At 41.1% G+C, this 26,843-nt stretch overlaps 1 protein-coding gene across 1 annotated transcript; it reads right to left on the bottom strand.

Annotated features, from left to right (window-relative positions):
* Positions 1–1,634: 1,634 nt before the first annotated feature.
* LOC140541853 (protein transport protein Sec24C) lies at positions 1,635–23,327 on the bottom strand. The gene is made up of 21 exons (XM_072664651.1): positions 23,061–23,327; positions 22,503–22,832; positions 21,127–21,197; positions 20,818–20,886; positions 20,118–20,229; positions 19,459–19,586; positions 19,144–19,279; positions 18,226–18,329; positions 15,889–16,001; positions 15,583–15,774; positions 15,310–15,403; positions 14,898–15,002; positions 14,597–14,764; positions 12,069–12,165; positions 11,738–11,886; positions 9,685–9,823; positions 8,499–8,620; positions 6,350–6,529; positions 4,596–4,793; positions 2,975–3,064; positions 1,635–2,285 (listed from the first exon to the last, which is right to left on the bottom strand). The coding sequence occupies exons 2-21, from the start codon at positions 22,777–22,779 to the stop codon at positions 2,142–2,144; spliced, it is 2,688 nt and encodes an 895-aa protein (XP_072520752.1). The 5' UTR covers positions 22,780–22,832; positions 23,061–23,327; the 3' UTR covers positions 1,635–2,141.
* Positions 23,328–26,843: the final 3,516 nt, after the last annotated feature.

Raw genomic sequence — 26,843 nt, 5'->3', positions numbered from 1 at the left:
TAGTGCACTACTTTTTTTCAGTGCACTATTACAATCCCACAATGCACCGTAATATATAGTGTACAAACAATGGCAGATTCTCAGTCTGTGTTCTTGTGAAACGTCTGCGGTTGCAGTCCAAGCACTGTTCCCTTCAAAAGTTCACATCTGGCCAATTTCAGTCCGAATACCCAGATGTGTTCTTGCTCCGCCCATGTTGTCCAGGATGCATGAGGACATGGCTTGTGTTGACTTGGCACTGCCAAATATCCGAGAATACATTGTGGACCACGCTGCCCTACAGTGTCCTCCCGGCCTCAGGAGTTTGTACTCGCGAGCCGAACTTACCTTACTTTGCACTAAGAATTTCCCAGTGCACACTAAATGGACATGGAATACCCATGATTCATTGCGTTGTTTGGTCGCACGCAGCTTCTGTGAGGAAGACAGACATCAGGACTGTTTATGCGAGGCACTCTGCAATCGGTTTTCTGTTCCCTATAATAGTGCTCTATATAGTGATCTGGATTCTCACATGTAGGGGATCGTGAATAGGGCACAGTTTCGGCCACAGCTCTGGTCTTTGTCTAGGTTTCCACCTTTAAACTAGTGAAGTCTCTTTTTCTGCAGGTGTACTTGTTTTTTATGGATCTCCAGAGCCTCTTAATGTAGTTTAGATCAGATTTAGATGAGCTGCTCATTAATCAGTTTAGTAATATTCTGGACTGATTTAGTTAGTTGAGGCTTTTTTTTTAATTACTGTTTTAGTGTTTAATATCTTATAATCCAGTCTGACTCTCCTACTAGACCAGTCAGCTCCCAGCTTCTTTACAACACTGCAGTTTAATCACTTTGGACACTGGTTTAAAAAGAATGAAATGTGAGCGGTTCTCCCGCAGTCAGATATTATGGTCTGTTTCCACTGTAAAATAGCTTTACACTACCCTTTGAGACTGTCCGCGCTGCTGCTGCAGGCTGGGCCTTAATGTCCGTTAACTGCGCCTTGAGGACACCAGACGGCGCTCTGAACACTGTGGTTCTTCATCTGCCTCAGAGAATCCTATTCTATTGGCAATACGTCTCTACAGGAACTAGACAAGCTATGTGTACATGTGCATTTGCACATCTGTGTCAGCAATTAGTGCAATTAGTGAATACATTCAAGTGTCCACAAACAGTGCACGCATAGTGTATGTCTCCTGTAAAGTTCCTTTTGAGAGAGAACACTCAGCTCCCTAAGAGTCTCTTCATAAAGTCACATAGACTTTAAGTCTTCTCACGAGAAATGCGGCAGAGGAGCAGGCGCCTCACTGAGAAAGCTCTTCATCTCCTGTCGTCAGGTCTTTAATTTGGGCTGAGATTGGATGATGAACAAAGCCATCCACTTTATAAAATTTCATATTCAGTACAAAGCTAACCACAGTCGCCTTGATTACACTAATTAGGCTGGGCATGAGTCATGAGGGCTGTTTTTGAGGCACGGCTCAGACAGAGCCCGCACTGAGACAGACCTATAACACTCATTCAGCAAGCGATTATATGCTTGAACACCGTTCAACATCACCGGCGTCCTTAGCAATCCCCTGGTAAACATCCGCTTTCCTAACAAGACTAACAGAAACCACGAGGGCCGAGTCTCCTGCAAATTCTCGTCTCACTCACTTCTGTTTATTCAAACACTTCCACGAGGCAGAGACCTGCAGTCAAATACAAAAATAAATATGAAATGAATAAAAACACACAAATGTTACAGATACACTGATGTAGTGAGCACAGAATTCAATAAATATCTTATTGCTTCAAACCTTAACATGCACGTTGTGACTCCCCACTCCCGGTAAGGCGGCGAGTGCAAAATTCATGACTGAAATGTTAAATTTAACTTCTTCAGAATTGCACACAGGCTGCTAGAACCGGGAATCGCTGAGCTCGACTTTCATACATTATACACAGTCCTTAGTCTAATGCCAGCAGTCTTTTCCTTCTCTTAAGCCCATCACTGCGGTCATGACGGTCTCCCCTGTACTGTCCTTACCGTCAACACGTTTCTTTCTTAACTGTGAAAATAGAAAGGAGACGTTTTAGGAGAAGTAGGTTCTTGTCCCTGATTGAAGACAGTGCCGAGCCAGAGGTAAGAGAAAAAACAAGAGGAAACTCCGGCATTATCCCGCAATCCGGCGCAGTGAGTTGACATGAAGGTGGAACAGGAAGTCGGCGTATGAAGCACCTCCATTAGGACTTTTGTCCTCCACTAGAAGGCGTTGGAGACACTCCTCACAACTGTCCCCTTCCTTCACCACCTTTAGCTGCACACACAGATGAACATACAGTTTCTATGTTTTTCACATACTGATATAGCAGTATTTCAGTGACTACGAAGCTAACGTGCACTTGTGATGTTCAGATTTCAGCTGACCATATAAGAAAAGCCAGGTGTGGACGCATTGTGATTGGATTATGCATTGGATTTTGTCTGTATACAGTCAGGCAAGTGGAAATAGGTCTGCAGAAAAAAAGTTAACACAAGTAATTATAACTATTATAGATACTAGTTTCTTTCCCTCTACCTTGTCTATCTCCTGTCTATCTATCAGTTACAGGAAGTGAAACTGTTAATGCGTTATAAAGTATAAACAGTAAATCCAGCTAATATCCGGATACGAAATGCACGTTATTGTCAGTGCTGTCTCATAAACAGAACACTTGTCTAAACCTTTATTAACCTTTATGCTAATTTTGTACAAATATTGGTACATTAAAAATATGTTTTAACAGATTAGGCACTACAAAACAAACCAGTTACAGGTATCCCGTAGGCAGGGCTGCAGTATGACTACAATGATATTTGATGGATAAATCATGATCACCACAATTATTTTTTAAGAGGGAATAATGTGAATAATGAGGGAATAATGGGAATAATGAGGGAATAATGGGAATAATAAGAGGAAATAAGGTGGAGGAGGAAATGAGTGTCAATCATAGGTAGGCACACCTTGAGGGTAACGGCTGCATAGGGCTGTAGGGTGCTGATGAGATTCCGAAGACCAACTGAAAGAGGGTTATCCAACACCGGAGGTTTCATCTGCAGAACACACACACAGTTTTGTTTTTATACATATATTTATTTTTATAGTAAATATAAATAGACATCTGTAAGTGCATGCAATAATTTGCCCCATATAGATGGATGCAATAACACACACACACACTACTGCTCAAAAGTTTAGGATCACTTGCTAATTTCCCTCTTTTTAAAAGAGAAACACATTTTCATGCAATTCACAAACAATATTGTCCATTTCACAATTACATTTAAGTGTATCAGATGAATAAAAAGTTTGTATTAAAGCCTATTTTTGTATAGAGGCTTATTTTGCACATAGTCCTATTATCAGCCATTCTCACAAACTGGCTCTAACAAGAACAGAAAAAGGAGGGGGAGGCCCCGATGCACAACTGTGCAAGAAGATAAATATCTTAGAGTGTGCAGTTTGAGAGAAAGACGCCTCACAGGCTGTCAACTGACAGCTACACTAAATGGAACCCGTCAAACACCAGTGTCAGCATCAACGGTTAAGAGGCGACTTCAGGATACTGGACTTCATAGCAGAATTTCCCCACTGCGGGACTAATAAAGGACTATCTTATCTTAGGACTATCTTAGAATTGCCAAGAAAAAGCCATACCTCACACTGGCCAATAAAAAGAAAAGACCATTTGAGGTCTTTGGATCAAACAGAAGAACATTTGTGAGGCGCCTAGAGTGCCTAGAATGCCTAGAGTCTGCCAGGCTGTAATTGCTGCAAAAGGTGGCTTCTTTGATGTCATCATTTTCATTAAAATCAATATTTCTTACTCTGACAATGGCTGCATGTACTGTTTATTTGCTTTATTTCATAATATTAAGTGTGTTTCCATTGAAAACAAGAAAATTTCACTGTGATCCCAAACGTTTGAGCGATAGTGTATGTATATATGTACATATAGGTAAGTATGAATATATGTTAATGATGATAATAATACATAATTGATAATAATACATAATACATAATTAATATAAATATCCATATGTAATATTCATTTGTGCCATATGGGCTATTCATTAGTAATGATGCAGCAATAATAAACCCCAACTGTATTTCAGATATATATGTAAATTGCAGGTGTAGTTTAACCTGGTAAATTGGTAAATAGTATATTACCCAGATAATTACTACTGTTATGAACAAATAATAAAGAAAATAACTGCTCAATGTTAATGCTCCAAAAACATGTAAATATGCAAAAGATTGGATATCCTGGTCCAAATGACATGTTTTGCTGGGAAATTAGCTTGTGTACATGCCACATTTTGTTCATTTTCCCCAATATTGATTTTTTTCAAATGAACAGGAACTCTGTGTGTTCTCAGACTTTCACCTGGAGCATCAACACACATTTGACCAATTTAGCATTTTTAGACTATGCATGTACAAAACACACAGGCAGGAGGGACTGTTCACTCAGATAAGCACAGAGGAGTCACAGGAGAGGCATTTTACGAACAGACCGGACATTGAATACAGCACTCTGTGAATCATCAAATTAGAGTCACAGCTCCAGGTGTGTCTCACCTCCCCGGACATGAGTGATGAGAAGGAGGAGGTGTTGAAGAGTTGTGTTAAGGCCTGGGGGGGAACCCTGCTGCCCACCCACAGCAGCAAAGTGAGGGGGCAGTAGAGCAGGTACAGAGAGTCGGACTGCAGGCTGGAGGCAGAACAGCGCACTGCAGGATCCATGGAGGACACGCTGCATCTCTCAGCATTCACCGGCTGGAGGCAGGGAAAGACCAATTAGCCATTACTACAATCAGAACATCTACTGATACTTCACTGACTGGACAATTCAGTTACAAACAACATGCACTGCGTCAGACAACAGACCGAAGAACTAAGGGTGTTAATGTGGAAATTCACTCTTTTTAAATGTAGAACGATAGACTACTATGTAAATGGTTCATTTGCATACTTAGCATATCGTCAGCATTTCTCCTTTTTTTACATGAATACAACAGTTTTTCTTTACATTTACATGGTACGCTACGCTCATTCACATGTTCAAGTCATGGCCTGCTTTCACATCAGTAACAGTTCTTCATTGTCTCACCCTACCTGACCAGTTATTTTATGGCTATTCTGTAATCTGTTGCGCTATTCGGTGTCGACTAGAGGAGGATTGGTTTCTTAAGTCTTAATTCACTTCAAGGTTTCTTTCTCTTGATCAGAGGGAGTTTCTTGCCACTGCTGACTGGTTTGCTCAAAAGAGGCTCAGACTCAGACCTCTGTACAGCTGCTTTGTGAAAACATCTGGGGTGAAAAGCACTACATAAATCCACCTGAACTGAATGGAATAGAAATAAGCAAGCACACCAGTCAGTTGTAGCAAAGTGCAAAGCAATCGCTATGGGAAATAGACGTGATTTGACTGATGTCCAAAAGCATCTCAGAAACCACTAACTTTGTGTGATGTTCAATAGCCGTGAGTGAAGGTACACCGAAAATGGACTCACCCACTGATTGCTTCCCAATGGCATAACAGTGGTGCCCCATAAGCTATTGATGCTAGAGGGGAATGCTGACTCCGACGAGTGGTACAGAGCAATTGACGCACCACTGTGGAGCAGTTAACCTCTATAATGAACACCTTCCCTCAACTAATACAGTCCATGGCATGACGTTTTGCTAGTGTCATCCAAGTCAAGGGTGGTTATTCCCACTATTAGGTAGGTGGTCATAATATTCTGATATGACTGTGTATATTTATAATGCATAGTGACTTACGTATCCACTTACACCATTAAACACTGTGAAACATGGTGGTGGTATAACGTATCTGTCCACTAGACACTCGTGCAGCATTAAAAACTTAAATAAATCAGGCATCAGTAGCTGCAATCTTGTAATTTCAGTGGCCCAATAGATCAACTTTTCCAGAATCTTACTAATAGTTCTAGGGCATCTTCAGTGATTTCCCATTTCCAGATTATCCAGGACGTGTGGGAACCAAAATAATTGTTTCTTTAGGAAATCAAAAATCATTAGTGCCAACAAGCTCCATCCACATATCTTAGCCAAGCGACAAGTATTCACTCGACCCCTCTGATTTTCAAACTTAAGCGAGTTGGATTAAACGAAATGATATAAGCAGGACTGGAGAATCATAACATCAACCGCCAAACAAAGCGACGTGTGAATCAACATCAACTTCAACCGGCTCTTGAATTACCAGCCTCTACAGCAGAGCTGTGTGGTTTCATTAAGCACTTTACAGAGAATGAGCTCAATGCAGGGATTAATTGCAGTGGAACAGAGTGTTCGGGACGCCTCACCAGAGGCAGAATGAGTGGGTAGAGCTGAGCGGCGGTGCTGCGCGTATCCATGGAGACGGTGAGGCTGCGCAGCTGCAGACGCTGGTGCACGGAGCTGCGCAGGCCGGGCAGTAGCACTTCACTCTTTCGCAGGCTGTTGATGTAGACTGGAAGGGCTTTCAGAAACTGAGGCAACACCAGCTGCGGAGCAGAGAGACGGATACTCTTATCAACCACTAAGAAAACAGCAAGGCTGGGAAAATCTCATAGAAATCACAGTGAGGGGGGGGGGGGGGGGGGGGGGAAGAGAGAGAGAGAGAGAGAGAGAGAGAGAGAGAAAAACTACAAACACAGAAAATAATGTCAGACACCCAATAATATGAGTGAGCAACTGACAAATAATATAGCAGAGTCAAAGACACACAGGACGAGAGAGTCTGACAATAATATAAAAGAGAGAGAGAGAGAGAGAGTCATAGACACAATAATGTGAGAGATAGATAAAGAGACAGACAGACGGACACGAGCACGGGAGCAAAGGCAAAGAGAGCGAAAACTAAACACACAGACAGCCACAGCGATAGAGCACAAGGAAAAATAGAGAGAGTGAGAGAGTGCCAGACAGGCAAACAGACAAAGAGAGATATGGAGTGAGAGAGAGAGAAACAGCAAGGGAGAGAGTACATTTGCCAAATGGTTTACTTTATGTATAATTTCTATATTATTATTATAATTTTTATTGTCATCATCTTTATTCTACTATTGATGTCACTTCTGTCATTGTAATAACATCAAACATCAAATGTAATAACATTTCTCAATCTCATTTTGCTGGCCCAGTATTTCCGCTGCCCACTGTGTTTACTTGAGTGTTTGTAAATAGAAGAAAGCAGTCATCAATATTTTAACCAGTCGCTCTGTTCTGTGCTCTCTGTTTGAGGTGGGACATGAGACTGCGAGCTGACAGCGCCATCATGTAGGAAAAGAGTGCAGCGCACACAGTGACCATTCCATCAATAACAGCGCTGTTCCATCAATAACAGCGCCTCCATACACACAGAGCAGACAGAGACAGGTGAAGACGTGTTTACAAACAGACACAATAAACTTAACAGCTCCTCTAAACCACAACCATCAGGTTCAGGAGTCGGAGAGGGGCTTTCTGGATAGTTGGCTCTAAACATACATGTGACAGCACAAACTCGCTATATGGCCAAAGACATGCTGCAACTATACACTGCCAAAAAACAGCACCCCCCTCCCCAATTTTAGCTGGGCCAATTAACCCACTCACTCACTAGGACTAGGATCACTTGCAAAGCTCCCAAACACTAGGAGGGTGAAGACAAGCACATGCCTCCTCAGATACTTGAAGTCAGCCTCCGCCTCTTTTTGAACTGCTGCCAATGCAGCATGACTATGCGGCCAACACGCTGGAAGAAAAGCACAATATCCCTAGCTCTGATACATCAGCCAACATTACAATGGTAGTGATGAGAGGAGAGAGCGCCATCTACCCATCCAGAGAAGGCATGGTCAATTGTGCTCTCTCGGGCTCCGGCTGCTGAAGGGTGGAGCAACATGAGCCGGGATTAAACATTTTTTTTATATTTCAATTCCTATTTTTTTAAACAGTTGCAAGTTCAGTGCTCTTTAAAAAGGGAGTAATTGTTTTATTCTTCTATCATATCAACAATAACAACAATAATATTGTTTATCGCAACTATTTATATATCATCCAACAATAAACAATTATTGCGATATGCCTAGATGTTAGTGTCATTTGCATTGTTATTGTTGTAATGCTTTGGCAAATTGTACTCATTACAGTCATAAAAAATAAAGCTATTCTGAATCTTGACTCTTGAGAGAGCGAGAGAGTGAGAGCGACAGCGCAATTACTGCAGTCAGACCATGGAGATAAAATTAGGGCCACTGATCCACTCATGAGTCATAAGGTCTACAGAAACAGCTGTGAAGCGCTCGGTTTCAGCAGACAAACACACTGTATGATTTCTACAATTGATATAATCGTTCCTTACATAAACATGAGGAGGTGTACTGGAGCACCTAGCACTATACTAGCCCCAACCAGCAAGAGGTGTCAACGTGAGTCAGACTGAACACACTGAACTAAATATTGTGAGTGTTTGTGTTCTCTTGGGCTCACCTGTCCAGGGGAGACTGAGGTAGTGCAGCAGTGTTTTCTGTAGCAGGCTAAAGCCTCAGTTATCTCAATCTGAAGCTCCTCACGAAGACACTGCAGAGGGGTCTCCAATGCTAAACAATACACTAACAAACAAACACACACACACACACAGACACACAAACCTCAGAATGGCGAGCAACTACCAAAACCACTGTAGTTGTAGCAAGGAGTTTTTTAAAAAGTGACACCAGCCAGATGCACGTTCCGTCAAAAAGTCAAAAACAGCAGACTGGTGATACAAGGTTTTATCTGTGCGACAAAGATGAGATACGATACCTGGCTACTTACCAGTTATCAGGGAAGCTGAAGCTGACATACTTGCTAATCCATGAACATATAGATACACTATATGTATTGTGGACACCCCTTCTAATGAATGCTTTCAGCTAGTTTAAGCTGCACCCATTGTTGCACCCAATGTACACACACAGCTTGTCTAGTCCCTGTAGAGAAGTATTGCTAATACAAAAGGACTCTCTGCAGAAGATGAACATCAACCTATTGGCACCATGCCCAATGCCTGGTGTGAGCTACAGAGGTATAAAGCATTGAGCTGTGGAGCAGGAGAATTGTGTTTTCTTTGGATTGGGATTTGGGGATAAGGTGGGGTGGTGATCATCCAATATTCTGACCTTTTGTCACTGAATGCAATCCTATCCTCACAGTAAAAAAATCTCCAAAATCTAGTTAAAAAAGTATTTCCTGGACAGTAGAGACAGTTACTCAAACAAAAGCAGGATACACTATTTTAAATACCTTTGATTTCAGAAGAAACAACTGATGAGCAGGTGTCCTAATACTTTTGTCCATGTAGTGTACTTACTACACCTAATACAAAAACTGCCTTGATGTTTGTTTCTAAGGAAAAAACATAATACCTTACAGTCTGTGTATGTATTTATATTCCAGACAAAAAGCACATACTTTCTCAAGTCTGGTGAAGAAATATCCCAGCTGGCTCTACATGAATCTGACTGAGAGAATGCCAAGACTGGGTAAAGCTGCATGCTAATTCCATACGGGTTATTTCATTGTTTTGATTTTCACCATTATTCTAAAATGTGGAAAATATTAAAATGAAAAATTACAAGTAGGCGTGTAAACATATGACTGGTGCTGTGCGCTACAGAACAGAGTCTTAGCTTACTCTTTTTGCAGTAGAAAGTGAGCAGTGTCTCAGCCTGGCTGGTTCGGAACGTCTCCAGTGGGTTTTGGGAGCATGCCAAAGTAACAGTGTGGACCCGTGTCCGCCTCTCTCCTCTAGAGCTACTGTAAGACAGAACTGCCTACAGCCACAGACAAACACAAGAAACACACAGAGATGAGACAACACAACAAAAAGAAGCTACTCATAAAGCCCATCACACTTACTTATATGTCCAAATGTTTGTGGACACCCCTTCCAATGAATGCATTCAGCAACTTAAAGTTGTACCCATTGCTGAAACAGATTCAGCTCCACATACACAAACACACAGTATGTCTAGTCTAGTCTCTTTAGAGACGTATTGCTAACAGAATAGAAAGCCTTCCCTGGGCAGAAGTGACAGTTACTCCAACAAAAGCAGGATAAGCTTTTCGTAATACCCTGGATTTTGTAAGAAACAATGAATGAGCAGGTGTCCCAATAGTTTTGTCCATTTAGTATAACTTGTCACGATCAAAAACATCCCAAATTAGTCTTTAACACAGAGAAGTTGGAACGACAGTTAATTGGGATAAAACCTTTACTTTGTGTAGAGGTACTTAAATTAACGAAACTCAGCATAAGTACGGGTTCTACACCAATTAAAGAGTTTTCCTAAAACAGCAAGTCCAAGCCAAAAATAAATTAAGAATCTTTATTTTTAGGACTGTGAAACAGTATGGCTGAGAAGTCTTCTCTTTACACTCTGCATATGTTACTGAGAAGTGCTTTATGAACATTATATAGGCATTCTTATTCTCTGAGTAAAATGTGACTGAATTCGGTGAAGAACTATAGTATAACTACATATTTATTTGTTTATACATACTGTATTTATCACACACTGTACATTCTGAAACTAAGAAAGAGCTAAAAATACAATGACTGCAGCCACAGCATAAAACAACAGATCAGTATCTCTCCTTCACTGATATTAATAGCACACTTGCAGTTGCCATCTTCAAAATTACTTTCAGGCTAAGTGTACTGCACTGTTGCATCCTTTGTTTTGCACAGACACTGCATATTCATTAGGGTACACGCTAAAAGGACAGCATGTGGTATGTGGCTCATTCCAAAGATTGCAATCCTCTGCAGACCCAGTTAGTAGATTGGACTTGTTTTTCAGGTATTATCAATTTGCAATGTTTCTATATATGCAAGTGTGCTCATTCCCCAGTCCGGTTTCTCTGAGGTCACAAGAACCAGCTAATTTACATATCTCCACCTATTCAGCCTACTGCAGTTCTCAGGAGAGTTTCAGCCTAGACTGCTTTTTGAATGAGGCACAAAAACAGCTTGTATAGTTGATAAACTAGTTGATATAGTGATAAAGTGACATTGGAGGGAACATAAAGTCACACAAATGTTATAAGTGGACCTTATATAAAATATATAATGCAAGAAAACTGTTGGACATGGGCCCCATTATTATTTGTTTCTGGATTTGAAAGAATAGATAAACACAACTGGGACCATATGTACAGTATGAAGGTTCATGCATAGGTTTATGTAGTAAATTCATCACACATTTATTTTTTTAACCTACACAACTAACCCATTAATAAACACTTCAGAAAGTGCTTGTGAAAGCATAACAATAATGACCATACATGGTAATAATTTAGGGGGAAAAAATGCTTCTAAATCAATACCTGATCCCAAGGGTGGGGACCTCCAGCCCTGGAGTATACTTTTCCTGCTTAAGCACACTTGGGTCAACTCACCCATTAATTGCCAGGTCAAACCAATATGTTAAAGCAGGGACATTATCACACTGCGCTTTTCCCATTATTACAGATTATTATATAGACAATCAGATTTTTGCATATGCACATGTACTGTACATTTCAACACAACTACACAAGACTACAATTTATTCAGTTGGCTAACATTCCTCAGACAAATCTGCCCTTAATACTGAAACATTTACTTGTGAAAGTTGTGTTCATTTGATAAGCCATTTATCATTTGTGTCTGCAACTTAGCGTGAACCTGTCAGTCTCATTCTCACCTGTATGGCCACGCCTCTTGTTTCATCAAGGGATTTACTATGTGTGAACTCAAATGCCAGGGCTGTGCGCCAATCAAGTGCTGCCATGGCAACACAGCAGGAGTTGGGGCCGGCAATGACGGAGCCATAGCAACCAGACACACGTAATTCTACAAAAAAAAATTGTAATAATAAGACATAAGTCACATGCTGTCAACAAAACCCTTTCACCATTATATTTAACACTCATCAATCTTTATTTGAAATGTTTTTGTCATAAGTTATAAAGAGAATTCTCCTATTTTAAGCACAAAAATGCTTTGATGGGATGCTAGTGGATTCCTTAGGTTACCTTTGCTGACAAAAACTCTTAGCTGAGCTTTGTATGCCATCTCAGTGTTCACACTCTTCAACAGGTCTCCACAGAAACGCTCTCTCTCCACCTCAGACTTCAAAAAAGGAAACATACAGCAAATTACAGTTATATCTAGAGCTTCATACAGTCATAAAAAAAAACATTTGATCTTCATTTGAACAATAATGAGAGATGGAGGTAATCTAACTAAACACATACAAGCTTAAAATGTAATTAACAGATACACAGTTTTCTTGTGAGGAAAAAGTTACTATATTACAATATATTATATCATTACTTAAAATGCCTAAAATCAGAATCCGATGCAGATCATCAGCTGCAGATGATTAGAACATGGTTAGAGAGGATTCTGGAGGACCCTGTTTTATTTAAACCTCAGACATTTAGTCTGGTTTGCTCTTGATTGTTGAAGTGAGTGTTGAAGATCACCATGGCCACATTCAGAGAGCTCTCTGATGCCTTCAGATAGAACGAGGCTACAAAGATCTTGGAACAGATTAAATAAAAAAAAAATCAGTCGTTTCACTGTTCGCTAAACCATTTGCAAGTGGAGAACATTTAAAACAAGCATGGCCAGGTCAGGACCTCTTAGCAAGTTCAGCTCAAGAGCAGATGGCAAAATGTGTGAAGAAGTCTTGAAATGCCATCACAGGACCTACAGTGGGGAAAAAAGTATTTAGTCAGTCACCCATTGTGCAAGTTCTCCCACTTACAAAAATTTGAGAGGCCTGTAATTGACATCATAGGTAGACCTCAACTATGAGAGACAAAATGAAAAAAAAAAATTCTGAAAATCACATTGTCTGATTTTTAAAGAATTTATTTGCAAATAATGGTGGAAAATAAGTATTTGGTCACCTACAAACAAGCAAGATTTCTGGCTGTCACAGACCTGTAACTTCTTCTTTAAGAGGCTTCTCTGTCCTCCACTCATTACCTGTATTAATGGCACCTGTTTGAACTCGTTAACAGTATAAAAGACACCTGCCCACAACCTCAAACAGTCACACTCCAAACTCCACTATGGTGAAGACCAAAGAGCTGTCGAAGGACACCAGAAACAAAATTGTAGACTTGCACCAGGCTGGGAAGACTGAATCTGCAATAGGCAAGCAGCTTGGTGTGAAGAAATCTACTGTGGTAGCAATAATCAGAAAATGGGAGACCTACAAGACCACTGCTAATCTCCCTCGATCAGGGGCTCCACGCAAAATCTCAGCCCGTGGGGTCAAAATGATCACAAGAACAGTGAGCAAAAATCCCAGAACCACACGGGGGGAACTAGTGAATGACCTGCAGAAAGCTGGACCAACGTTACAAAGGCTACCGTCAGTAACACACTACGCCGCCAGGGACTCAGATCTTGCAGTGCAGACGTGTTCCCCTGCTTAAGCCAGTACATAACCGGGCGCGTCTGAAGTTTGCTAGAGAGCATTTGGATGTTCAGGAACAACTCGTTGTGTTTCGTGGAGAGTGAACGCCGAGTTGCATCCAAAGAACACCATACCAACTGTGAAGCATTGGGGTGGCAACATCATGCTTGGGGGCTGTTTCTCTGCAAAGGGACTGGGACGACTGGTCCGTGTACATGAAAGAATGAATGGGGCCATGTGTTGTGAGATTTTGAGTGCAAACCTCCTTCCATCAGCAAGGGCATTGAAGATGAAACGTGGCTGGGTCTTTCAGCATGACAATGATCCCAAGCACACTGCCAGGGCAACAAAGGAGTGTCTTCGTGAGAAGCATTTCAAGGTCCTGGAGTGGCCTAGCCAGTCTCCAGATCTCAACCCCATAGAAAACCTTTGGAGGGAGTTGAAAGTCTGTGTTGCCCGCCGACAGCCCCAAAACATCACTGCTCTAGAGGAGATCTGCATGGAAGAATGGGCCAACATACCAGCAACGGTGTGTGTCAACCTTGTGAAGACTTTGACCTCTGTCATTGCCAACAAATGATATATAACAAAGTATTGAGATGAACCAAATACTTATTTTCCACCATTATAATAAATTCTTTAAAAATCAGACAATGTGATTTTCTGATTTTTTTTTCTCATTTTGTCTCTCATAGTTGAGGTCTACCTATGATGTCAATTACAGGCCTCTCTCATCTTTTTAAGTGGGAGAACTTGCACAATTGGTGACTGACTAAATACTTTTTTCCCCCCACTGTACATGCAGCCAAAGGGAGCTCGTCCCACAGCTGATGTCAAAGTACAGCATCTAGTCTCTTTCTACTATCAGAAAAAGACTGCACAATAAGGGGGTGTGCAAGGAGGAAACTCTTGTCAATAAAGAAAAAAAACCATCAGGGCAAGAGTAAAGTGTGCTAGAGATCACCTAGAACAAGACCAGGACTCCTGGAACAATGTGCTTTGGACAGATGAATCTTAAGTCTTGCCCTGAGTCTGGGCTGCCAATGTGCAGTGACGAAGGGGACATTCAAGAGCTAAGGGTTAAAGTGAAGGTGAAAAAGTGTACATCAATTAATCTTTATACTGTAATACCTGTAAACTGTTGTAGCAGATGAGCTTGCCACCTGTCATAAAGGGAATGTGTCCGGGCCAAGCCCCGCCCACATCTTGCTGAGAAAACACAAAAAGCTGCACACTGCAGCCTTGACTGACACACGCCTTAGCCAATGACGTGGAAGAGTCTGGAGCCTGAAAGATGGACTGAGGAGAGAAAATAAATAAATAAAGAAAAAAAGAAAAAGAATACAGATGCATGAAGACAGGCCTTCTTGTAGACAGAAAGATATTAAACAAATAATGCAGCAATGATTTATTCTATCCTTGCTTATTTCACCTTTGGTTTGTTGGAGGTGAAGAAGCCTGTGGAGCTTTGCTTGTCTAAGCTTTCAGTAAGAGGTGAGGAGTGGAAAATCAGGAGCCTCCCAGAACAATCTGTGGTCTGTTGGGAAAAGGTACCAAAGGCTAGTGACGCTCTAGTAAAGGAGATAATTTAAAGCATTCTGACTCATAAATTGCAATCACTTTAAGAAACCAGATGCATGAAGCTGCTATTATGGAGAAGTATAGCCGTTTAAGAAATAAAGATTTTTATTCACTTATTTACTATTTATGGACACAGCTATTTTCTGTAAATAAAAATAATGTCTAATGCATTGTTAAGGCTTGTGAATTAGAAAAGAGCACATGCTACTAGCACATAATGTCAAATGTATGTCCAGAAGTATACAGGGTCAGATGTTTTCTACCTGTAGGATCTTGAGTGCAGCTGAAACAGGAAGATCTTGGCAGCCTGAGCTTTCCTGAGTCTCAGCATCAAACAGTGGCAGTTGTTGCAGAACACTGAACAAAAACATGTTAATTTATTATTACTGTGTTATTGATTAGTGCACATATCATAAACACTGATTAGAAACTGATTAGGAAGTTGAATGGTGCCATAAAGGTAACAAAAAGTAAAAAAAAGTACATGAAAAGGCCCCTATGTCTGCTAGTCTACTAGTGAGGAGTTGTGTTGGTACCTCTCTACAATATGCCTGCAGTCTTTCAGCGGCACCAGAAGCCCTTCCCTCACAGGAAGTTCGAGCTGGTCTGTGTCTGTGATGACCATCATGTGGGGGCGGGACAAAGTTGGGCTGAGGTCATAGAGGTGAATCCTACCATCATATGTCATCAAACCAACTCTGAGACTGGACTGGTCAGCATCTCCCCCTCTAAAACAAAGTCAAAGCAGTCAACACTGAGGTTATGATGAACGTATGGGTTTGCGGGTGTATGCTAGTGTATGCTACACATATATAAGGCACTATATCCTTCGACAGTCATACCCATCTAGAAACTGCAGTAGGGAACAGAGCTGCTGACAGATGAAATCCAGCTGTCCTGATCGTATCGCAATGGCAGTGACATCAATCGCCAGAAGCAACACAGCAGCCTCTTCCTGCATAGAAAACGAGCACAGACAATATTCGAAGTTATATTATTATAATATTACATTGAACAAGAGCACTCCATACTTCTCACTACACTGTGTGCAGAATTATTAGGCAAATGAGTATTTTGATCACATCATCCTTTTTATACATGTTGTCCTACTCCAAGCTCTATAGGCTTGAAAGCCAACTACCAATCAAGTAAATCAGGTGATGTGCATCTCTGTAATGAAAAGGGGTGTGGTCTAATGACATCAACACCCTATATAAGGTGTCCTTAATTATTAGGCAACTTCCTTTCCTTTGGCAAAATGGGTCAGAAGAGAGATTTGACGGACTCTGAAAAGTCAAAAATTGTGAGATGTCTTGCAGAGGGATGCAGCAGTCTTGAAATTGCCAAACTTTTGAAGCGTGATCACCGAACAATCAAGCGTTTCATGGCAAATAGCCAACAGGGTCGCAAGAAACGTAGGAAAATCAAGCGTGAAGCTGCCAAGATGCCATTTGCCACCAGTTTTGCCATATTTCAGAGCTGCAACGTTACTGGAGTATCAAAAAGCACAAGGTGTGCGATACTCAGGGACATGGCCAAGGTAAGGAAGGCTGAAAAACAACCACCTTTGAACAAGAAACATAAGATAAAACGTCAAGACTGGGCCAAGAAATATCTTAAGGTTTTAAGGTTTTATGGACTGATGAAATGCGAGTGACTCTTGATGGGCCAGATGGATGGGCCCGAGGCTGGATCAGTAAAGGGCAGAGAGCTCCACTCCGACTCAGACGCCAGCAAGACAGAGGTGGGGTACTGGTATGGGCTGGTATCATCAAGATGAACTTGTGGGACCTTTTCGGGTTGAGGATGGAGTGAAGCTCAACTCCCAGACCTACTGCCAGTTTCTGGAAGACACCTTCAAGCAGTGGTACAGAAAGAAGTCTGTATCGTTCAAGAAAAACATGATCTTCATGCAGGACAATGCTCCATCACATGCATCCAAATACTCCACAGCGTGGCTGGCCAGTAAGGGTGATGACATGGCCCCCTTGTTCACCTGATCTAAACCCCATAGAGAACCTGTGGTCCCTCATAAAATGTGAGATCTACAGGGAGGGAAAACAGTACACCTCTCTGAACAGTGTCTGGGAGGCTGTAGTGTCTGCTGCACGCAATATTGACCGTAAACAGATCAAGCAACTGACAGAATCTATGGATGGAAGGCTTTTGAGTGTCATGGTAAAGAAAGGTGGCTATACTGGTCACTGATTTGTTTGTGGTTTTGTTTTTGAATGTCAGAAATGTTTATTTATAAATTTTGTGTTGTTATATTGGTTTACCTGGTGAAAATAATAAGTGAGATGGGTATATATTTGTTTTTTAATAGTTGCCTAATAATTCTGCACAGTAATAGTTACCTGCACAAACAGATATCCTCCAAAGATAGCCAAATCTAAAAAACCCCACTCCAACTTCCAAAATAATTAAGCTTTGATATTTATGAATCTTCTCGGTTGATTGAGAACATAGTTGTTGTTCAATAATAAAAAGAATCCTCTCAAATACAACTTAATAATAATTCTAATAATTCTGCACACACTGTAATGCACACATGACACTCTGACAAACTGCTATACACTACAGAAAGTGCTGAAAGTGATATGGCTCCTAATGATGCCACACAGATGGAACCTCTGCCCAGTCAAAAATCTCTGGACTTCCCAGGACTTGCAGACACTACACAGAGCCACAATTCTGTAAGTTATCTAGGCTGCACAGCAAATACTGCAGACCTTCTCCAAATGTATCCTCCAAAAGTCCACTTGGGAAGCAGGATTAAGCATATTTACTCCAAATTCCAAAATTGTGAAATACACATGACTCTATAAACGAAGCATGAGGAGAATGCATAAATCAGAGAAGAAGTGTAAATAACACCACCAATCACCAATGAGAGTAAGTCAAGCTTAAGGCTTCTCTCATTAGCGGTTTGTATACAGCGGTTATGATCCAGTCTAGGGTCAGACTGTAACATCCTTCATCCTTAGATCCACTCCAAGACCAAAGCATGGTTGGACTGAACAGGATGTTCTTCCAGCTAAATATCTCTCCTGGTCACAGTTTCCTTTATACTTGATAGTGCCTCCCTGGTGGCCAATAACAGGACAAGACAGGGATGCAGAGAGACATACATAATACATAATTTACAGGGCAGAGATCACATTTAAGACCCATGTAACCTTTTGCGTTTCCAGTATCTCGTATGAACCCAAACTGAGCTCTGGTTTCTTCTCACGGTCAATTCGATGCCCCTTGTTTGTAGGCTGATATGACTGCCACGGCACTGAGGGAGAGAAACAAATAAGATATAGAAGAAAAAGTAAAGATTTTGAATGAGACTACTGAGAGCAGAGACATGTTTTAGCACTGAGTTTTATGAGACTAATAAATACTCATCAAATTCTACCAGTGCTGGCCAGTTTCTTTCAGAATCAGCACTTTCAAGTCCCCAAAAGGTGGACAGGCTGGTCACTATTATTAAGGAAAAGAGACATAAAAACATATCTGCACTCAACAGCACTGTCATCATATATAAGTATTGGGACACCTGTTGATTAAGTGGTTCTTCTGAAAAAAGTAAAGGGGGAAGAAAATACATTTATTCTGGAGCTGTAGGAGCGGTCTCTCCTGTCCAGACAAACCTTTCTATTCTGGAGCACTGCTGTGAGGATTTGACTGAATTCAGCAACAAGAGTGTTGGTCAGGATATTGGATGATCACCTCCCCACCTAAACCTCAACTCATCCCAGAAGTATTGAATGAAGGACCTTTGTTTCACAGAACACAGAACCACTGCTCCACAGCTCAGTGTTGGGTTGGCAATACTTTTCTACAGGGACTAGACAAGCTGTGTGTGTGTGTGTGTGAACTTGCACATGTGTAAGATCTCAGGTCAGGCCAGTGGTTAGTAAGCATATCTAAAAGTGTTTGATGTTCTGGATAAATTCTGTAGTGTGGTGGTGATGACTGAAGGAAGACTAAGGATAAGAGAGTGGTGCTATTTGTTGTTATGATTGGTAAAGCTTTGAAGAAAAAGACAGACAAACTGTAAGGATGTGAAGAGAATGAATAAAGAACATCATCTGATTCATTCTGACCTTCTGTAAGCTTGCCGCAGAAGGGGCAGTAGAAGCGCTGGCCACAGTCCTGCCAGCTCATTGCAGGACTCATGAAGGCGCCGCAATCTGTACAGCCCTTAATACACTCCCCCGCCTCGCACACCGGCACTGCTCGCTGCACACACAATACTACACTGATCCAAAACTGAACACCGAAACACTACAGGCAAAAACAACAACTTTACACTCCAGTTTTCATTATTTTACTCCAAACATAGCTGATTAAAACAACATTAAAATGTGTAGGCAGTCTTTGTGTCTTTTGGGAAGTAAGGAGTCTAACTGCACCCATACCTCTTCTTTCTCAAGTCTGGCCAGAGGGCAGAAGATGGCTGCTAGAGGCAGGTGGCACTGTTGTGCTAACTGGGCCTCAACAGGAAAGCTGTAGGATGTGCAGCGGACGAACCGAGCAGTAGCATTACCTGCAAGGGACAGACAATGACAAAATAATACTTTACTTAACATTCTGTCAAGAGTCTCTCTCACTTTTTAATTAATTACTAATATATACCTGTATAACCCTCAGGTTCATGTTCATATGGACATGACAGGTTTTGTCCTGACAGGATTTTGTAACCCCATACATTATAAGGCTTATTACTTAATTGGTGGTTGATCTGAAAACATGTTATGTATTTTATCTACAGCTAAATGTAATGATGTAATTTAAACTTACTTGAAAAACACAACGAAATTATACAAGTTAAATAGTTATGACCTTGAGGAACTGAAGGGAACTCCACACAACTTGGGGTTTAGGGGTTTAAAGCGTATGGTGAAAGTTTTAATTTGAAACTGCAGGTGGTTTCGAAGAGTGCTGATGAGTGCTCATCAAGAGGATCATATGTGTATATGCACTACCATATATGTTAAATTAAGTAAAGTCAAAAACACACCCATATCCTTCTGTTATGTTCATTTCAGTGTGTGTGGCTAGGTGCATTAAGCAGTACCTCTGTCCTCCAGAGTGCAGGCAGTAGTGGAGAGTGGTGGGACAGAAGACTGAGGTTCTGATGAAAACACTTTTCCTTCCCACTGAGCCCTGTCCTCACCCATCCCCTGCACCTGCAGCACGACAACAACAGTACAGACAAATCACAGGTTAATACAGTACCCAGGATTCTTTTAGTATAGTACCTTGCAATATAGCAATTCACAGGTTATGTACAAATTACAGGTTAAAAGGGGGACAAATGTTGCCCAAAATGTGACAGATCAGCTTTGTTTTAGAGCTATGTAAACACAATAAGCTACTTCTTTCAAACTATACTTTCATCCATCTTTCAATGCAGAAGTGTTCACACTAATCGCATATGGGCTGTGTAATAGATCAGATTTCATCAGCGCTGTATGAACACAAAATTCAGATATTTTCAAACAGATACATTTACATCATTTTTTTAACATACAATGTGAGAATGCCGAGAACTGTTTACACTAATGACTAGTTTCACTTACAAAAATAAATGTTAATGTCTTGGTAGAAAGAGCAGATCTGCGGTCAATAAAATCTGAGGTCAATAAAATGATGTAATAAGGCATGAATGTGAAAGTGAACAAGCACATATCATAGAAATGTATGAATGAATGAAGATGAATATGATAACTTTTTGCTTAAAAACAGACAAAATATTGTAATAAAAATAGACTTACGACACTGGGGAGTATCTGAGGGTCCAGGCCATAACGAGACTCTGACCTGGGGCTGGACAGAGGACTGGTCTGAATGAATAAGAATCAGGTTTTATTGTCCAGGTATGTTAGTTCATACAATGAATTTGTCTTTGTTCACTGTGCACAGTAACAGACAACAGAACTATCTAACATAAACCCAATGCACACCACACACACACAAATCCATACGTGTGGAGAAACGTAAGACAAGATAATAGATATTTATAGTAGTTACTGTATACCCTATGATATTAGCCCAAAGTAGGACAGCTGTAATATAACTCTCACCGGCTGGGAGATGATTCCTTGTGGTGCCATCTGTGTTGGACTACTGACATCAGGGACAGGTTTAAATACACCTGTGACAATAACAGTACAGGATTAAAAGAAAAACGTAAAATGACACACAGGCAATGTCAAACAAGCCAACAGTTCTGGGCATAAACCTTAAATGTACAACTCCAACAGTTTCCTTCTTCTCAGAACCTTATTAAGGTAACTCCAGGAACAAATACACTACCATCAGAGTCAGAGTAAAATTGATGTCATTTTACTGCCCATTGACTTTACATGTGGACATTTTGGCTGTGGTATTGTTACTTAAAACAATACATCATTCACACACACACACACACACACACACACACCATGTATTTGACGCAAGATAATGAAATTGATTGATCACTGAACAAATTTAATAGCCACAGAAATGAACAAACATTTATTTTATATAAAATATTTATTATTATAGGGATTTTACTGGATATTGTAATGAACCATGGAACGCAGTTCCACCTGTAACGCAACAGTCAAGCTCAGCACCCAGCATCAAGCTTCTTTCAAGCTTCTAACTACACATACAAGTGATGCACTATGAGCTCCCACTTATGAACAGCTATAAACATGCATTTGTTGGCAAGCTGGGAGACACAGAACCAGCATCTGAAGTGAAAGACACATATGGACTGAGGTGGTAGGGCAATATTACAGGGTTTCACACAATACTGACTCAGTTTGTGCATCAGTCCACAGGCTTCTTTCACTATCAATGCCTTTCTGTATCTCTCAGATGTCCAGAAACGCATGCAATTGTGTCCTACTCTCGTGTATCCTATTTTCCGACTATAGGGGGGAGCCCAGGAACAAGAAAATTCAAGTTCTGTACAATCTTGATTTGAATAGCAACTTTATTATTATTATTATATTATTATTGCATTATTACGTTATTGGCCTAAAGGTTAGAGAAGTAGGCTTGGGAATGGAAGGTAACTAGTACAAGCCCCTGGACCCTGGAAGTGGGGGAGTGCAGAAAGAGCCCTTTCTCCTCCCTCAGCATTCCTGGCTGAGGCGGCCTAAATCCCAATTGCTCCTGTGGTGGGTACCCACTGCTCTGGCTGTGTGTGCTAACTGCCCCTAATCATTAAAGTGTGTGTGTTCTCTACCATGGATGGGTCGAATATGTTATATTCTGTTGTACTGCTGTGCAATAGCTTAAAAAGGTATTAATCTTCATTTTCAATAGCAACAGTAACAGTGATATAACTAATATTTTGTCAAGCCAGCAGACCAGAGTTCAACAAAATACCCAAGAATAAATGCGACCTACCAATGCAGAAAAATGGGACTTTCTGTAAATGTGAGTGCAAAGCAAAAGGCTGACATACCGTTACACTGTGGCTGTGATGGAGACCAGCATGCTGCTTGCTGGGGATAGCCTGGGCCCACTGTAGGTAATGGCCACATTGGGCCCATGTTAGCTGGTCTGCTCTGAGGCGAAGAGCTCAGATGGAGGGGGTGGTAGGATGCAGGAAAACTGCTGGACATCTCAGACGGCGAGCCAGCTGGGGAGGGGAGAGGGGCCCAGCTCCTGCAGTCAGGCCACGGCTGTTGATGCTGCTGCACATTGCTGGGGTCAGCAGGGTCAGTGACTGGAAGCTCCATTCCCTTTGGACCTGTTCAGCTCCTATTTCACTTCTTCCACAGCAAAAAGCATCCTGGAAGAGAAGAGGGCCATAAAAGGCTGGTTAGATCATCAAATGAACGTTACAGCTATAGAAGCAATGGGGATTGGACTGAACAGCAGGTTTAGGAGAGGACACAAGAGACACGACAGCCTGACAGCTAACAGTACAAACCCAGGGACATGTTAAACCATTAACTGTGTTACATAATTCGCCAGAAAACTACTAGCTAACTATAAAGGACAAACCAGTGGGATTCACCTCAGCAGCAGCTGCAGCAGCTGCAGCGTTCAGCTCAGTCTGATGCTTCAGCAGCTGAAGCTATGGCCGCATCAAGCCGGTAGCTTCCCTTCGCCCTTTGAGCTCTCATTTTCGATCTTTTCTCAATCCTTGAACACTGTTTTCATCTAAAACATGCATTATGCAGATTTCTAATGCTTAAATATGAATTCTTCACTCAAAAACGTTCAATTTTAGCTTTAAAAGTGGTCATTTGCTTCACTGTTAGCCTTGCTACCTGCAGCCACCGTTGCCTGACGACGCGCATCACGCAAACGTACGACGTCACCGAACTACGAGAAAAGTATTTATTTTATTATCATAATTAATTTTTAATTAATCTGATATGTAATCTGATATGTGAGAAGAATGGTATCCAATGGTCCAATCTAAAAAAAAATAAAAAAAACTATAAATTCGACTCAAATAGGGTCTGCAATGCCTTCAACAATCCTGCAGGTGTCAGTGTTGTGCCAATGACGAACAGCCCGCTGCTGTATGGGTGGCTGTATTGACCCAAACAGAGGGTCTCTGGCCTCAGGCAAATCTTCAAGGAAAGATCTGGGTCTTTAATATTTTATTGATTGCATTCCTGATATAGCATTCTTCAATTTCAGGCAGGTTTGGGTTGAAACGTACCCAAAACATACTGTTTATAGACTTGACTGTTTCATTCATTTGACTAGTAGCAAACTGATGCACTTGCATCAGTGGAGAGTTGTGTAAAACGAGTATTTCTCATAACCATTACATACAATTTATTTATTAGCATCTGTTTGGAAACATGTGGTGCCTGGTTTGTCTTGGAGGTAGCACATGCAGCTTCTAACAGTGCTGGTAGCATCATGGGAGCCCTAACTAGTGGGTGGGAATTCGCAACAGCAAAAAATGGGGGTTGCTTTTACTTACAGTATTGAAGTTCACTACTGGGCCGTGTTTTTCAGTCATTTTCAATAAGCTGACAGAAAATAAGACATTGATTTTGACGTCATTGAAGTACAGCAGAAACAAAATTGAAAAGCAGACGGATCTAACTTTTTTAGTATAATAGTAGTTGAAGGAATGTCCACATATACTGCCTTTCTTAACGGCCTATTACTTTCCCAAGTTGTTTACTGTGGTGTAAGACTGTGCTGTAGTTGGTAGCAGTCCAGTTGCTGAACCATGAGAACATAATGAAATTAAGCAGAAAAAACTAACTAATGGATACAGAAAATTCACTGAACATCCCCTGGAGTTTAGTTAAATCCATAATTAAGAAATGGAAGGAATATGGCACATGGGCCGTCCTCACAAATTGAGTGACCGTGCAAGAAGGAGACTAGTGAGGGAGGCCAGCAAAAAGGCTACTCTGAAGGATGTAAATTGAAGCAGCCGCCACCATGCTTCACGGCGGGGGTGGTGTGTTTGTGGTGATCCCCAAACATTGTGTCTAGTCTGATGGCCAAAAAGCTTAATTTTGGTCTCATCAGATCAAAGATTCCTCCTCCAGGTGACATTGGTGTCTCCAGGTGAATTATAGTTTCACTGTCTTTGCCGCTCTCACATAAAGCTTTGACTGGTGAAGAACCCAGGCAATAGTTGTCGTTTACAGAGTTTCTCCCATCTAAGCTGCTGAAGTTTTTTTCCTACGACTAGCCAATTACCTGGACCTCTGCTTCAATTAGGTCAGTCATTTTCCATCATTCCTGAGAACACAGTTCCACTGCTCCACAGCTCAATGCTGGGGAGCTTTATACCCCTCTAGATCTAGAACCTTTCCAGAAGAGCAGAGGCTGTTACTGCAGCGAAGAAGGAGAATTTCCCCCAACATTTTCCTAGAATTTGTGCTTTTTAAGAATGGCCCGTGTCCTCACCTAAACTTTCTCATTGTTCTAAGAAGAACCTGTGACTGGATCCAGGTCGAGTCATCCAGGCAGGCTTCAAGGTACCCAGAGGTGTCCTTTCAGGAAAAAACCCCTGCAAGAGTGAGAACAAGAATGGAGGTGGAGTACTGAGAGGTGATATGATAAATATTTCATGTGCTCCTCTGTGTGCCCTCGGCCCAGTGTTGTAATATTGATGTGGTCCAGGGGTCCTGAAGGCTGTGCTCTTAGCCCCAGTACACACTCACACACACGCATAAAAACACACACACACAGAGCGAAGGCTACATATATGACCATACAGTACAGTCCCTGAGATACTGTAGCACCCAAGGACCATAATGTCGTCACAGATGTCATGCATGGACAAGATGTTCCATCTGATGAAACACACTGTGTATGGAAATGAAAAGGCCTTGGATAAGATCTGCTTCTAGTAAGGGCTCCAACTCCTTCAACAATGTTAATCTCATCAATCTCAGCAGTCTCAGTGTTCCACCAAGCATCATGTTGTGGAGATGTTTTTCCTCAGTGCTGGGCATCTTGTCCAAAACGAAGGATGGATGGTTTCAAAATACAGGGAGGTACTGTGAGACAACCTGAAGGCAAGAGAAAACCTGGAGAACATTCAGTGAAGAACTGGGTGCCTTTATAGTCAGGGTAGAATTACACTATTAAAAATAAAGATGCTACGACAGTGTTGAGCAATGCTGTAGAACAGAGGTCATTAATGGGCTGACTTATCCGGACCTATAACTGATAAACTATTGACAATTATTTCATTTTCACCAACTCTTTATTTTACTACTAGGCTGACCTTGTGTTTAGTTTCAATACACAGCCATTTATTACGAGTAGAGATTACAGAGTCAGAGCAAGTGCATCTTTGTAGTAAGCCTTACTTACTTACTGTATACGGCCATCGTTAAACTAATGTGTTACGGAAAAAGGACATTACTCCAAAACCTCACGATAACAAGACACTAGTTTGTGTCTGTCTTTATGGTGCACTCTGGTTGTTTTCAATTTCTCTCCTACATTGGAAACGATACAATTACACTTAGCGACTCAGAGTAGAACAGGGTTCGGAGAAGAAAACGCCAGAGAAAAATGTAAAATCACATGGCGGCTTTAAAAAGGGACTTGTCAGCAATGTCACTTCTTTACTTCTCTACACTGTAGCCTTCTGTAGCTGTCCATCAGATTTAAAAAACCCTGACAGGCCAACAAAGCCAGGACCAAAAAACCTGAGGAAATAGTCAGGGCCTGGTGTGTATCTACAGCCCTTTAAGCCCTTTAAGCCCTAGTTAAAGGGATCTTCAAATGCAATGAGAGAGAGAGAGAGAGAGAGAGAGAGAGAGAGATACATACAGGTAAAATTTCATGTTTGTCAAATTAATGCAGCAGCTGTGGCTATTTAGAGTTCTCTATTAACTCTATGAAATTTTACTTAAAGGTCACTGACAGAGAGGCACTCTGCATCTCTACGCACCATTATCGCACTAAAAAAGAGATAGATCATAGCAGTAATGTCAAGTGACACTATGAGTTGAGTTTTAAGCTCTTTTTATTAAGGTGCAATTTATCATTTTTTAAGCATTCTCTGAAAAGAATGAAAGAAAGATTTATTTAGAGTATTCGCTATTAATAACTGGTCCAGTTCAGTGTGCAAACTGACAATAAACATAGTTAAAATATACTGAATTGTATTTGACTACATAAAATGTTTATATGACTACTAGGCTACGTCAATATACAAGATATGGCACTGAATCATAATGCAAATTAAACATTATGATGTGTCAGCAATGGCTGCAGTTAAAGTTGCTAATGCATTCATTACAATGAGTGTCCACAAACATTTGGACATATGGTGTTTTCCTGTCTTCAGCCACACTAT

Source organism: Salminus brasiliensis, chromosome 20 (genome assembly GCF_030463535.1).
Source record: "Salminus brasiliensis chromosome 20, fSalBra1.hap2, whole genome shotgun sequence".
In the NCBI taxonomy this organism is placed as follows: domain Eukaryota; kingdom Metazoa; phylum Chordata; class Actinopteri; order Characiformes; family Bryconidae; genus Salminus; species Salminus brasiliensis.
This window is presented reverse-complemented; position numbering and strand designations above follow the sequence as displayed.